The sequence below is a fragment of the Amphiura filiformis genome, chromosome 19 (assembly GCF_039555335.1).
Source record: "Amphiura filiformis chromosome 19, Afil_fr2py, whole genome shotgun sequence".
Lineage (NCBI taxonomy): Eukaryota > Metazoa > Echinodermata > Ophiuroidea > Amphilepidida > Amphiuridae > Amphiura > Amphiura filiformis.
Window position 1 is genome coordinate 13,883,405 of NC_092646.1, and position 13,683 is coordinate 13,897,087.

The 13,683-nt window shown below is 35.4% G+C and overlaps 1 protein-coding gene across 1 annotated transcript in view; it reads left to right on the forward strand.

Moving 5' to 3' along the window:
• Positions 1-820: 820 nt before the first annotated feature.
• LOC140140956 (monocarboxylate transporter 10-like) overlaps positions 821-13,683 on the forward strand; it is a 35,341-nt gene continuing 22,478 nt past the window's right edge. The window contains exon 1 of the mRNA XM_072162722.1: positions 821-1,938. Coding sequence (XP_072018823.1) covers positions 1,689-1,938 — 250 coding nt within the window. The 5' untranslated portion in view covers positions 821-1,688. The remainder of the gene's footprint in view (positions 1,939-13,683) is intronic.

Below are 13,683 nucleotides of genomic sequence, written 5' to 3' on the forward strand. Positions count from 1 at the left end.
AGCATGTCACTGAGCTATGTTAGAGCTTGAGTTCGTACCATTTAGTGAATGCCATGGTATGTTGTCAGGAATTAGACAAAGGAAATTAGAGGAAAGGAGAAATTTTTTAACCTGAAGCAAAAATTATGCAAACTATGTCCATACTTTTTTGTCAGTCGAAAAAATTTCCCCCAAGTTTTAACTTTTGATTTTATTTGCTCTCAACCAAAATTAGCAAAGGATTTATAGTTCTGGCAAGTGGCAATTGATTGAAATAAAACAAAGGACAGTTCTTTGTTTTACTTTAAGAACTAAGTAGGCCTACTCATGATGAACAAAGAAAAGAAGGAAGCTTTGTCATTACATCAGGGAAGTGCCCTGATCATATCATGCTCATATTAAATCCAGTGAAATTTGAAATCCCGCGTTTGTGTTTGAATTTAATGGTTATTTTCTATATAATTTCTTTTGTTTATTTTATGCTGATGCAATGATCATGATCAAGTTGCCCATTCTCAAATCATTAAATCATGCATATTATAGAGTTCAGTCACAGCCGCACAAAGAAAACCATGAACAAATAATCTCTCACACACGACACATGTTTTTTCCCTTAAGCGCAGTTCACGCCTTGAAAAACGAGAGCGCAATTGTGTGGCAAAGAGACTGTGCTGCCAGCCCTGTAAACAGACATGCTCAGTTCACCGCGATTGGCAAACAATCGTAGTCTCCTACGCAGCCAGTTTGTGTCGGTCTGACACTCGTCGATCTGTATGTTCGTGATAGCCACATACAGTCTGGCCCGAGACTAAAACAATCGCTTTCTTGGTGACCTATTGCGTCACACTTCCCAATCAGCTGTTCAGTGATCTGACATTTCTACCTGATTATAAATGAATGAGGGCTTCCTGTCGCTCTAGTCCATACAATTACTCACGATATTCACAGCATGGGAGCAACTTTATTGCGAAAGTGGAGAGAGGATCTATATATCAACATGAGATAATATTTTTTCCGTGATTTTGTCGTCATTTTGGTGGAAAAATAGTGAATTTACGACACCGACAGTGGAATCTAGCCGGGCGATCTCATGAATATCGCCAGGCCGGGCGGGGAGCTGGATTGACTGATTATCATTATCGCGTTATAACTGTTAACCGTTATATTCAGATGTGGACTTGGTTTTATCTCAGATGACTTGTTTGCTTTTGGAAGAGAATTGTTAAATAGCAAACCAGAAGAATTATCTGTATTTTTATCAGCGTTCAATATAATATGCAGGATTAAACTGCTTTGACATTGCTCAATAGCCACTTACCATGCTTACAGTACTTACAGCGACACTGCGATACACGTGAATGTTAATGCTCTATCTGTGCAGCCTTCTTTACTAATCCATTTGTTTGTTTGGTGATTTTCCTCAACAAAGTCAAGATGAAAATGTGTATTTCACCTTGATATTGCTTCGACTTTGAAATAGTCGTTTGACTTTATAAAACTCAACTTTTAATATAATAATTAATGACTCCTAAAACGGAGCCTGGCTTCAACATGACCGACAGCGGTGGTAAATTACAGCGAGCAAGTTTTAGCTTGCCCGCCAAGCTAGGTTCGCGAGAGGGTCGCGAGAGCCAATCGAGTGAGGGTACCACCACAACGGGTACCCCCGGAGGTACTCCTAGGAGGGGTGGGTTTGCCAGAAGGCAAGTATGGGAAAGATCGAAAGAGTGGGTAGCCAGAGAAGACTGTCTTCAACAGCGAGTTTTCAAAGAAAATATTCGAAGAGAATGAGTCGACGGATGAGTTTGGCGGTGCCCGCCCCTGATGGGGGCTGGGGGTGGGTGGTGTGCCTTGCTTCTTGTTGGACCAATGGAACAATATTTGGTGTAATTAACTCCTTTGGTGTGCTATTTGTCGTCATGTTGGATCAGTTGGAGGGAGCTACATCGTTTAAAACGGGTAAGTATATTGTGTGGGTTTATATAAAAAAATTTATTGTTTTTTTGTTTGTTTTGTTTTTCAAAATATCACTTGTAACAAAAATTAATGAGAATTACCAGGAGAATTAGGCCTAAAATTGTTTGATTGGCGTAACCCGACCTACCCTAAAATTAGGCCCTATCCTACTGTAGAGTTGTTTTTTTGGGTTTTTTTGCAATAAAATATATTAATTTAAAAAAAAGGCAATAAAAATTTTAGTTTAAAAAAAAATCCAAGGCCTTCATCAAACGCAATTTTATATACAACTTTAAAAGTTGCATGTCCTTGAATATACTTTTTACAAAATCCCTACTTTAATACATATATCGTATTTTTTATGTTACGCCAATCAAGCAATATTTTTAGACCTTTAATACTGAGCTTCCAGGAAATTCTGAAAACACGAAAGGACATTGTATTTAAATTAACCAACAGAGCGTTTTTGCAGAGCGTTGTTGCATAACTGCCAACTTGTTTCTGACTGCATGTGATGTATGTTGGCAGCTTTATAAGATAATGATCAAATTATATTTTATCATTTTTCTGTTGGAAGATATAGGCGAGCTTCCATTTTTATACGCTGAAAACAATGAAATCGTTGGAAAATATAATAAAAAATTTCATTTAAGCAAACCGTGACCACGATGCACAAGACTACCAACTAGGACCCGTGGTCATAGTTTAAACACATTTTGATCAATTTACTTTTGCCTGCCTTTCAATTCTCTCACAGCCGTGTAAAAAGTATTATAGTTTGAATAAACCCACTTGTACTATGAACCAAGGGTGCTGCATAATTTTATGTAATGTAAATAGATCCACTTGTACTATGAACCAAATGCTGCATAATTTTACATAATTTAAATGCTGCTTATTTTCTTCCATTTGCCGGATCTTTTTTCTTTCTCTTTTTTCATTTTTGATTGATTTTGTTTGATATATGTTGTTGGAAAGCTTGTTTTCACCATGTTTACTCAACTGTGTTACCATTATGACGTGTAAAATCGGCATGAATATTGAAATAACGGGGAAATACCAAAGGCCAGCCTATAGAACATTTGACAAAATAGTTCGATATGATGATATTGACATCGGAAAGTAAACAAACCTACTACTTTTGTGCATTATTCTGTATAGCAAGGTCACACTGCTTAAAGTTTATAGCCATTGTTGTTCAGTCCATTGTGTAGTTGGATCAAAAGTTGTTTTGCTATTGCCCTACAAATTTAAGTTCTGCGACGACAGAACAGCACGTTTAGAAAAACGTTTAAATGTTGGGTTATGTAGGCGTAGCTAAATGGTATAAAACGTTTTTAAAAACATTCAAAAAATTTTTGAAACATTGCTGCAAAACATTCTAACATAACATATATGTTAGCCAAATATTTTGCAAAAATGTTTGCTCAAAACTTTTGTACAATAAGTTTGACAACAATTTTTAAAACGTTTTGTGTATTTTTATAATAAAACGTTTTAACGTTATTAACTATGAATGTTGTTAACTATGAATGTTATTAAAACGTTTTAAAAACCGTTTTAATACATTCAAAAACATTTTTGAAAACTTGCTGCAAATTTGTCTAGCGTGTGTTGGCAAAATATTTTGCACAAATGTTTGCCAAAAACTATTCAACAATAAGTTTGAAAACAATTTTTAAATGCTGTGGTGTATTTTCATAGTTAAACGTTTTAAAAACGTTTTCATGACCGTTACAGCGATATTTAAATGTTACTAAAACGTTTTGAACAAAATCAAAACGCGTTTTAAAAACATATTGTAATTGCGAATAACTGACAGTTTACTTATTTTGCGAACCATGCATGCTTCTTTTATTATGTTAAAAATAAACTGATATTTTACCTATAATAATTATATTTGCAACATGTAGCCTATACACTGTCAGAAAACCAAAGGTTCCTATCCGGTATGTAGAACCTTTAATAATTTTGTCCCGGTATTTTGAGCTGGGGGGACTTAATCACTTATCAAGACCCCCGGCCCCAGCCAATCGGTACGCCTGTGTTCTTATCATGCTTAGTAGCGCTTAGTGGAAGGTGGGTGTAACATTAGATTTATGGAGATGGTGTACCTTTCATAGGCCTAATGTGCTCCTCAATCTGATAATTTGTCATTTAGTAAAAATTTGCAAGAATTTAGCCAATTTTCTTCTCTTTTTCAGCTAAAATAACGCGATTCACAGAAAATGAACATGGGCATATTTGGGTCTCTTTTTCGTCAATAATGGAATATTTTCCGGGTAATTTTTCGGAGTCCTCGCAATATCCCCACCTCCAAAATCAAGTAACTAATTTCGAAAATGCATTTTAGATTATCTTAAGTTTTTATTTTTTTAAATTATTATTCCGTGTAGTGCACACCAATGGTTCACGAGGCATATGATAAAAGTTTAAAGGCGCGTTGTTGAACACCTCAAAAGTAGTTCGCTGTTGACCCAAAGAAAGTGGCCACTTGAATTACGCAAAGTGGAAATGACATCATAGAGCAATGGTGTATGTATGATGCACTCATGTCATGGGATGAGAGATATATGAACAGCTGATGAGGAGGAGGCTCCGATTGGGAGATGGGTTTCATCATTTTATTTCTACGTTCAATAATGTTTAACATCGATCATGTGCATGCATGCAACACTTTAATTGTTGTCATCATGATGAGTTGAAATATTAATATTGATGACAGGAGAACACTAGTACTAGTATAGTATTTGAAAAAGAATATTAATTGTAAGCCATTTATGACAACTTTCGTCAGCTTTCCCCCAATCCCCCCCCCTCTGAATAAATCCTAGCGATGCCACTGAAAAAGTGGAAATATATAGAAAATATAGAAATTAATCGTCATTTCATGCAAACATAAATTGGAATAATTATAAAAACCTGTAAATTTACTAGGAATTCACAATGAAAATTTTAACTAGAAATTTAAAATAATAATGTAAAGCCATGTATACGATCTTATAATATCAAAATAATTGGTTTTATAACTTTTTTTGTTTTTCTGGTTTTATTTTTTCCTTTTCACTTTACCTCGTTATTTCAGCTTAAAATTGACTGAAACCCTTCCTGACACTCATATTATTGCAGCATTTTGGGTAAAGAATATCCCAATTAAATTTTGACGGAGGTGGAATTAACTAGAATTCTACATGCCACATTTTTGAAGAGATTGGACCATGGCCTTTTATAGACAAGTAATCGGTCTAATAGAAGGTCTACGGAATTAACAACATCCGATTAGCTATGCAATTACAGATGAATCTGGTAATCTCCATGTCAATTTAGGTGTCATTGCACTACCTAGCTATTTCACAATATAGTAGACCTATAATTAGGCAAAAAAAATTGTTGTGTTGCTCTCATCACCGTCCAACCCTAAATCCTGAAAAATCAGGGTCGCAATTTTTGTTGTTGAATGATTTCACAGATGTGTTCAAAAACTCAACGTTTTTCACTTAAAATTGATATTTTATTGAAAGACTAGTCTTTAATTGATGTCTAACAGGTACCCAGAAGTCAAAATTGACAAATGTCCCCTAATTGAAGAAGCATTATTTAATATTTGAGGGGATTTTTAAAAACTGAAGGTTTAAAAAAAAAATCCGACCGTCCGACCCAAATTTCCCATTTTCCCACTTGAGGGCAACACAACAATTTTTTTGGCCTTATATAAATTTAACATGATGAAGGTAGGTCTACTACCTTCATGGACCAATGGCGTCTAGCGGGATTTTTCAGAGGAGCCAAGGCGACTTACAAGGTGAAATTGATGAAAATGGGCAAAAAGGCCTAACATTTAATATCATCGTGGCTAGAATCCCTTCGGATTGCTAAAGTCAGAAAATACCCCTAAAGGTTAGCAACAACTTTAAACTGTTGTGATTTGGTAGTTCACAGCATCTTGCTGGTATTGAGCTTTGGCAAAAACTGCATTGCTCAATTCATAGCGAGCGTGTAGAAGAATCTAAATATCACAGATATACTTTTGTAGATCCTGTGGTTCTTGAGTTATGTTGTAAAAAGGACTGAAACAACCACACTTTTGTAAAACGTAGATAACTCATTAGCAGCAATAAATTAAGCAAGTTTTCAAAGTAGGCCTATATGATTTGTAGAATGAACTTTTGCAAAAGATCAAAGTGTTATTTTTCAATAATATATTGATTTAGATAACGAAAATGGTTGCTTCGACCAACAATACCTCGTCTACCCTTAATCCAGGCTACGCCTTCGACCTCCTCATAAGACCAACGAAAAGTAAGTGTCGGCGCATTCCCCAAATTAAAAAATCGGGAGTATGCGCCAGTATGAGAATCGAACCCGTGCCCATGTCGAATGGAATTATATAGATATGCAATAAATACTTCAGAATAAATAAATATTAAAATTGGCTACACGTTGTATGACCAAAGTATGAGCATATTGCATAGATCACATTTAAGTGAAATAGGAAACACACGTTTTATAGCATTTCCCCCGAGCATTTCTCCTTCGTAGTTTAAACAAATATTTCAGATACCCATCAAGGCCCGTAAAATGTTCAGACCCCCCCTCCGCGCAAATATTGATCGGTCCCTAAATTATAAACAGCAGAAAAGAAGATGCATCACATCACAGCATTCATTTTGTAGCTTTTTGTGATATGCCCTACATAAATGTGAAAATGTCCACGATTAAAGTTGACCCCCCCCCCCGCCTTCCCTCTCCTCCCCTCCCCGGACAAGCTTAGTAGAGAATGGTCATGTGCTTATTACTCCAGAGGTTGTTCACCTAGTTAGTATTCTTGACACAGACCCAAATAGCTTTCTTGGAAGCATCCTATCCATATGACGGAGGCCCATACAAAACGCAATGTATGTCAAGGTTTTATGCAACATGTGCTAGCAATGCAGTCTTTCCTTACCATGCTTACCGGGGGCACCGTTGTGACATACTTCTTAGTGCCGGCCGCTTAGTAGCACTGCACCGTCTTACAATGCAAATAATTCTTTTCTACAATTTTTGTCAGCTAGCTGTAAATCTATGAGATGAATAGTCGGGAAAAATGTATGCATATGTATGCATGCTTTAAAACAACATGCCACTTGAATGAATGCATGAATACATAATACCAGGAGGCGAGTAGCTCACATGTGTAAAATATCACTCTTGTTAATTACCAAGCATACAATGTTTCATGGTATTATGCCAACATTGAAAATGTCCTTCGATTGAATTACTTGATCGCTAACGACAAACCATTTGTTTGTTTGTTTGTTTGTTTGTTTGTTTGTTTGTTTGTTTGTTTACCTAGGTTGGTCCGTGAGGGACACATGCTAATTCATGGGAAATCCATGGACCGTTCCAAGCTCATACTTAAAAAACATTGATTTGAACCATTGAAAATTGTTATTATTATTTTTATAATAATTATTATTATTTTTATAATAATTATTATTATTTTTATAATAATTATTATTATTTTTATAATAATAATTATTATTTTTATTATTATTATTTTTATTATTTATTATTATTATTATTATTATTATTATTGTTATTATTTTTATTATTATTATTTTTATTATTGTTATTATTATTATTATTATCATTATTATTATTATTATTATTAGTGTTATTATTATTATTATTATTTTGTTATTATTATTGTTAATTTATTATTATTTTAACATGAAATTGATTGAATACTAGTAGGTAATGCACTGAGTTCTCATCTTATTTTTCCACGGCAGTAAGTGCTTCTGCTCCGTGACCCTCCACCAACCAGGCTCCTCTCACTTGCATCGCCTGATTCTCACACGAGCAAGCCATGCAGCCCTTCTTGATATTCATCAATGATGTATTTTAAACCACTTATTAACCAACCTTTTTATATAGCAATAATTAAGTCGTAACCGGCTATTATTATTAAGTCAGTTTTGTCTTTGACTTCAGGTACTTAGCGATTGATGTTATCTTTCAAATAGAAATATGACGGGTTCGTCTTTCCATTTTGTCAGTTATAAAATAAACGGAAATTTTGGAGTGTTTTTATGTACCATGTGACTCGTTTACCCACGTGTTAAAATGAATACTCCTTAAGATTTGAAAAGCATGCTACTAAGAATTGTTATTCACAACTGGTTGTGGTTTCCCTTTTCTTTTTTTTAATTAACAAAGTAAAGACAAGTGATGATGTATTTTTAATGTTTTTATGCCTTTCTTTTTACTAATTCTGGTTATTAATCTTTATTATATAGGTCCCTTTGCCTTTTTTAAATGCTGGTTTTAAAGATTTGCAAATTATCTTGTCTATGTTTTATTGTGTAATGTAAATCGACTTGTGGTCTCCCGATGTACTGCGTTATATACAAATCAAGTATATATTTTTAAATATAAATAGGCCTATGCGTTTTTATAAAATTACAACGTCAACAACAGCAGCAACACTGCATGCAAAAACAGTGTTTAGAAATCGAGGACAGATCTGTGTTTAGAAAGTTAAACGCCCTTAAAGTTTAGACACATTAACACAAAATCATATGACTAGTGTTTATGATCTAAACATTAAAGTGTTTAAATGCTAAACATTTAACTTTCTAAACACCAATCTGTACTCGATTGCTAAACCCAGTTTTTGCTGCAATATTAAATATGACATAATTTAACAGAAACCAAACCGGTAGCAAAACAAGCAAATATTTTGCAATAACATTTTGACAACATTTTTCATGTTTTTTGTTTTTATATAAAACGTTTTAAAAATGTTTTAATGATATTTATATAAACCAACATTAAATGTATAAAACGTTTTAACCAAACCCCAGACTGAATTAATCACACGTTTATAACGTTAAGCATTATTCTGTTTGTTGCATGGGTTGTCATGGTTGTTGAGAGAGCCCGTGATATTTATCGAGAATGCAGAAAATGAGATGCGCATAATTTGTTACGAAATCAATAGACTGAAATGTTTGATGGCGCCTTGGTTTGGGCTCTTGGCGTATTAAGGCGGGCCGGCCGGGGGAGCATGACATATCGGATGTTTCCTCTAATACCTATGTTTGCACTCACATATTGAGACAAATAAAGCTGACACACAAGAGGAATTGTATGGGTTCTATAAAGGAGATCCAAAGGATTGATAAATTAAGGGGTGCCATTTCCGCCCATGATCATGTGCATGATTTTTTTGGAGGAGGGGGGTGAAAAAACTAAAACATTCGTTGTGGTATCATTCAAGAGCCATGGAAATATGTACTATTATTTGCGTTCTCACTTCATGTAAGATCAACTTGTATTCATAACAGAATTATACATGCACAGCAAAAAAAAAAAAAAACTTCTGCCCAAATATGGTTCCTGCCGTCCGACTCGCCTAAAATGACGATCGCAAGCAAAGGTTCTCACTCATGCACTAACAGGCCCATGGCTGTTTTCTATATACAACTTAATAATTGCGTATATCATGTATATAGCGTTAGATTATTCGAGAAGTGAATAGCAAGTTGTTTGTTTGTTTGTTTGTTTGTTTAAATAACGGCCGCTCCGTTCGGAGACACGCTTAGGTCATGATGGGTACCTCAAACAATGCTCAAACCAACTCCTTAATCATGTTAATTTTGATATTCGGGTTGAGAACCACAACAAGATCTAGGCCTATATTAGAGGGGATATAAGCTTTAAATTCTATTTTGCGTGGCATTTCGAATAAGTCCAGACAATACACTTCACATCTACAGCATACATGGCACACGCTTATCTAATTTGTATATAGAGAAAATTTTAAATGAACTTAAAATTATCTATAGATGGAACAACATAACAAACTATTATTAAAAAAACTGCTCAAAGTTGGGCACTCTATATATGACGTTATATATTAGTGCCAGTGAATTTTGACACTATAATACGCTCAGGGTTTAATACTCAAGGTTAATACCAAGTCCAAGGCCTTGCACACAATGGCTGTTGTGCATGTTGAAAAAAGTGGGCGAATTTCGGATTAAGGCCTTCATGCACTGTCAAAACTGCCAAAACTACACTGCAAAAAAAAAAAAAAAAAAACTTCAATGCGTATACGAGGCGCGTATCACGATTACAGGGGTATTTCTATACTAGCCCATTGACAGTAGAGGATCACAGAACCGCTAAAACCCAGTGACCCCCGGGGGTCACTCCCATTGTGGCCTGTACACCATCCGCGATAATGAAAACGCGTAAAAGGGTCGTTTTTCGTGGGTATGCACGATACGCGCGTATCGCGTTAGGGTGTAAAAAACAAAAAAAAAAAAAAAAAAGGGTAGCAAAATTGCAATTTCTAAATACGCGGAAATGAAATTTAGGGTATGAAATTTGATGTTAGAAATGAAATCCCTGTTTAGGGTGTCGTTTTAGCCAAGGGTTAAATCCTTGTTTAGGGTGCTTTTCAAAAGTTGATTATCGCGGATGGTGTACAGGCCACAATGGGAGTGCCCCCCCCCGGGCAGTGACCGCTCCACTCGAATTTTTTTTTTTTTTTTTCTGGGGAAGCAGTCACTGGGTTTAGCCATAGACTCTCCTGGTTTAGCTGCAGTTCTCTGCATATAGGCAGGTTTTATCATGGTTTTATGATGGTTTTGGATCACCAGTGACAGTCAAAAGGCCCTATATAGGCCTGTGTATGGCTAATTTCTACCCGGGGTATTTTAATAACAAAAATACTGCTAAATACACACCAACATGTAGCCTATATCTGCAATAAGAATGAATTGTTACCTTAATCCAGCTTAATCTAAGGATCGGTGGATACTATAATTGATGTCGGTTAATAAAATACAGGGTGATCCATTTTTGAGACACCCTGAACAGCCAGACAACATAAGGTGATTTAGAAATTTACCTTAAGTAGGTTAATAATGGTATATCAAATTATGAGTAATTACAGAACGAAAGATAATATCGTAGTCTGAATCACATTATGTTGTATCTCAAAAGGCTGCCTTGTGTGATTTTTATTATCATTGTCGTAATTCATTTTGTTATTTTATATATAGCATGCTTCTTTCTTTCATGAATGGACAATTATGGTTGTAATATTGTGATAATATGACGTACTTCAAGTATACAAAGTTAATTTTACAGTGTATCTCAACACAGTTAGAGATATGATTAAAAAATCACACAAGGCAGCCTTTTGAGATATGACAGTATGTGATGCAGATCATAGACATACCACCTAGACCTATTACTGCCCATCCTTTACCACAGCGGGAGGTGAAGCCCTGTGACGGATTGACGGGGTTACTAGGCGAGGAGAAATATCGCATACATGTTTGACGCGCTCGTTTGCGTGATTACTGCGCCGTTATCGCCGCGTCAAATGCAGCATGTTCCATAGACGCGAACATGTCTGCTTGTTTGCGTCCGGGTATGCGTCCTTGTCAAATTCGTTGCTAAGCAGTGTCGGCTTCACTACGCGAGTCAAAGTCATTGGTCTAGGTTCTCGTTTGTCTGGGATGCAGATGATGATATGAAATAGACATCATATAGTGTGGGAGAAAAGAATGACAATACAAATGTAGGTCGGTCACACTATGGACCACAATAGCCTCATCCCAATGGCACAGTTCAATAACCTCAATTAAACAATCATAGTGCAAAATTTGACCTCAAGTTGCTAAGTATGAGTTTTTGTACTCAAAATTTCTAAGGTCGTGCAATAAATGTACTAGATGTATTGGGGTTAAAGAACTTTGCCCTGATAGATGAGTATGTTGTGGATCCTAGTGTCAGGATAAACGAATTATCCCTCATTACTCAAATTTCATCCGCACAGGTTAAAGGGCAAAATCAATTCAATCCAACAGGTTCTTTTTTTTTTTTTTTTTTAAATGGAACTGCGTGTGTTCAAGCCTTATTCACGCGACCAAAGAATAAAAATATGATTGTATGTAAATAATATCACACCATGTGATATTATTAATTTTATTTGTGTTGAGTTAACAAAATAATGATATCACTGTCAATTATGTTGGACCTGGACCTCGTGTATCAATGTTTTTCTCATCCAGGGACCGCGTTATGTGGTTGTCATGGCAATCCCAGGTTTACTTCTGAAATGAATATGAAAACAAATTCATCCATTCTTTTGGCAATACCTGCGACACCAAACAGTCTCAATGTCAAGACCAAGTTAATAATATCCTGCATTTTGTATAAACTTGAAATTCGACCTTTAGGCGCGACGAAAACCAACAAACCAGGGCTGTCTGCAGCGAAGAACGGACTTAAAAAATCACAGAAAGCTTGAAAAAGCTGAACTTTTTCGCAAACATGAAAATTTGAAGAAAAAAAATTGGTCAAAATAATAAAATAAATCCACTACGGCCAAAATCCGGATGTTTTCAATTGCATAACAAAATGTTCTACAAAAATCTCTACAAACGGAAAATCTGGGTCTGTCGGCGCGTATAGGTATAGGTTTTTCGTAACTTTTGATATACTAAGTATACTGCGCCAATATAGTATCCTTACACTTTGAAAAATAATCACAATTTCCAAACTGAACAATATTGGGGTAAATTTTTTTTAATAGATGCACTATCTAATCCGGCATATTTTGACACCACATTGAATCCAATGTGACTTCAAGAAGCAAAGTTACAAGCATTTGATTAGACGAAGGTCCTGTTTTAAAAGTGACAAACTGGCCTATTCAAAACTCCACAGACTAGCCATCTGGTTTGACAGTGGTGAATGGCTAATTTATGCATTTGGCTTCAATTTAAAACAAAAGAGAACAAAAGAAAACTGAAACAAAAGAACTAACAAATAAAATGAAAGTTATGAAAAGTACAGATAAATCTGCTTTAAATAACGCTTCATTGAAGATAAAACTGCTTTAAATAACGCTTCATTGAAGAAACTGTGTTGTCTCTTTGTTTCGCTTGTTGGAATCTTTTTACGGCTTGTATAGGCCATTTTGTCACTTTTAAAACGGGACATTCGTCTATTCAATTGCTTGTAACTTTACTTCTTGAGGTCACATTGGATTCAATGTGGTGTCATAATGTGCAGGATTAGATATCATCTATTAAAAAACAAATTTACCTCAATATTGTTCAGTTTTGAAATTGTGATTATTTTTCCAAGTGTAAGGATATTTTATTGGCGCAGTATATACGTAAGTACTACCATATTAATTGTTTCTGCATGTTGATCTTTCGTGTGGAGTATAGAGAACTTTGCCGCTGAGTGTGTGATATCGATGGTCACGATCGAGGAGTTGATAGCTTTTGATTCATTCTAGAATTTCAAAGTCATTGTCACGATTGTGTATATAAAAGACATGAACAACCTATATTGGGCAATCGTATGTTCATGTGACCAACCCAGTTGGGTATTATTTCCTGTTATTAGTTTCAAAACGTAAAATATCGAAAACAATGGAAAAATGATATGGGTCATAGGAAGACCTGTTGCATATTGATAACAACGTGCAGTCTTTATATTAAGTACTGTGCAATAATAATATTGTTATGAGACCCCGGGTGAAATTTCTAAACGGCATGCCAAAATTTGCTTCCCTCCTGAGTTCCTCTTCACGCCAAAATTTGCTCCCCGGTACCACCCTCCCTTGCACATGCATATTTTGGAACCCAATTTGCAAGCTTTAAAATAAAGCGACTCGAGCAATAAATTGTGCATATTTGAACGTTTCCTTACTGTTTCCTAAGCCTTATAGAG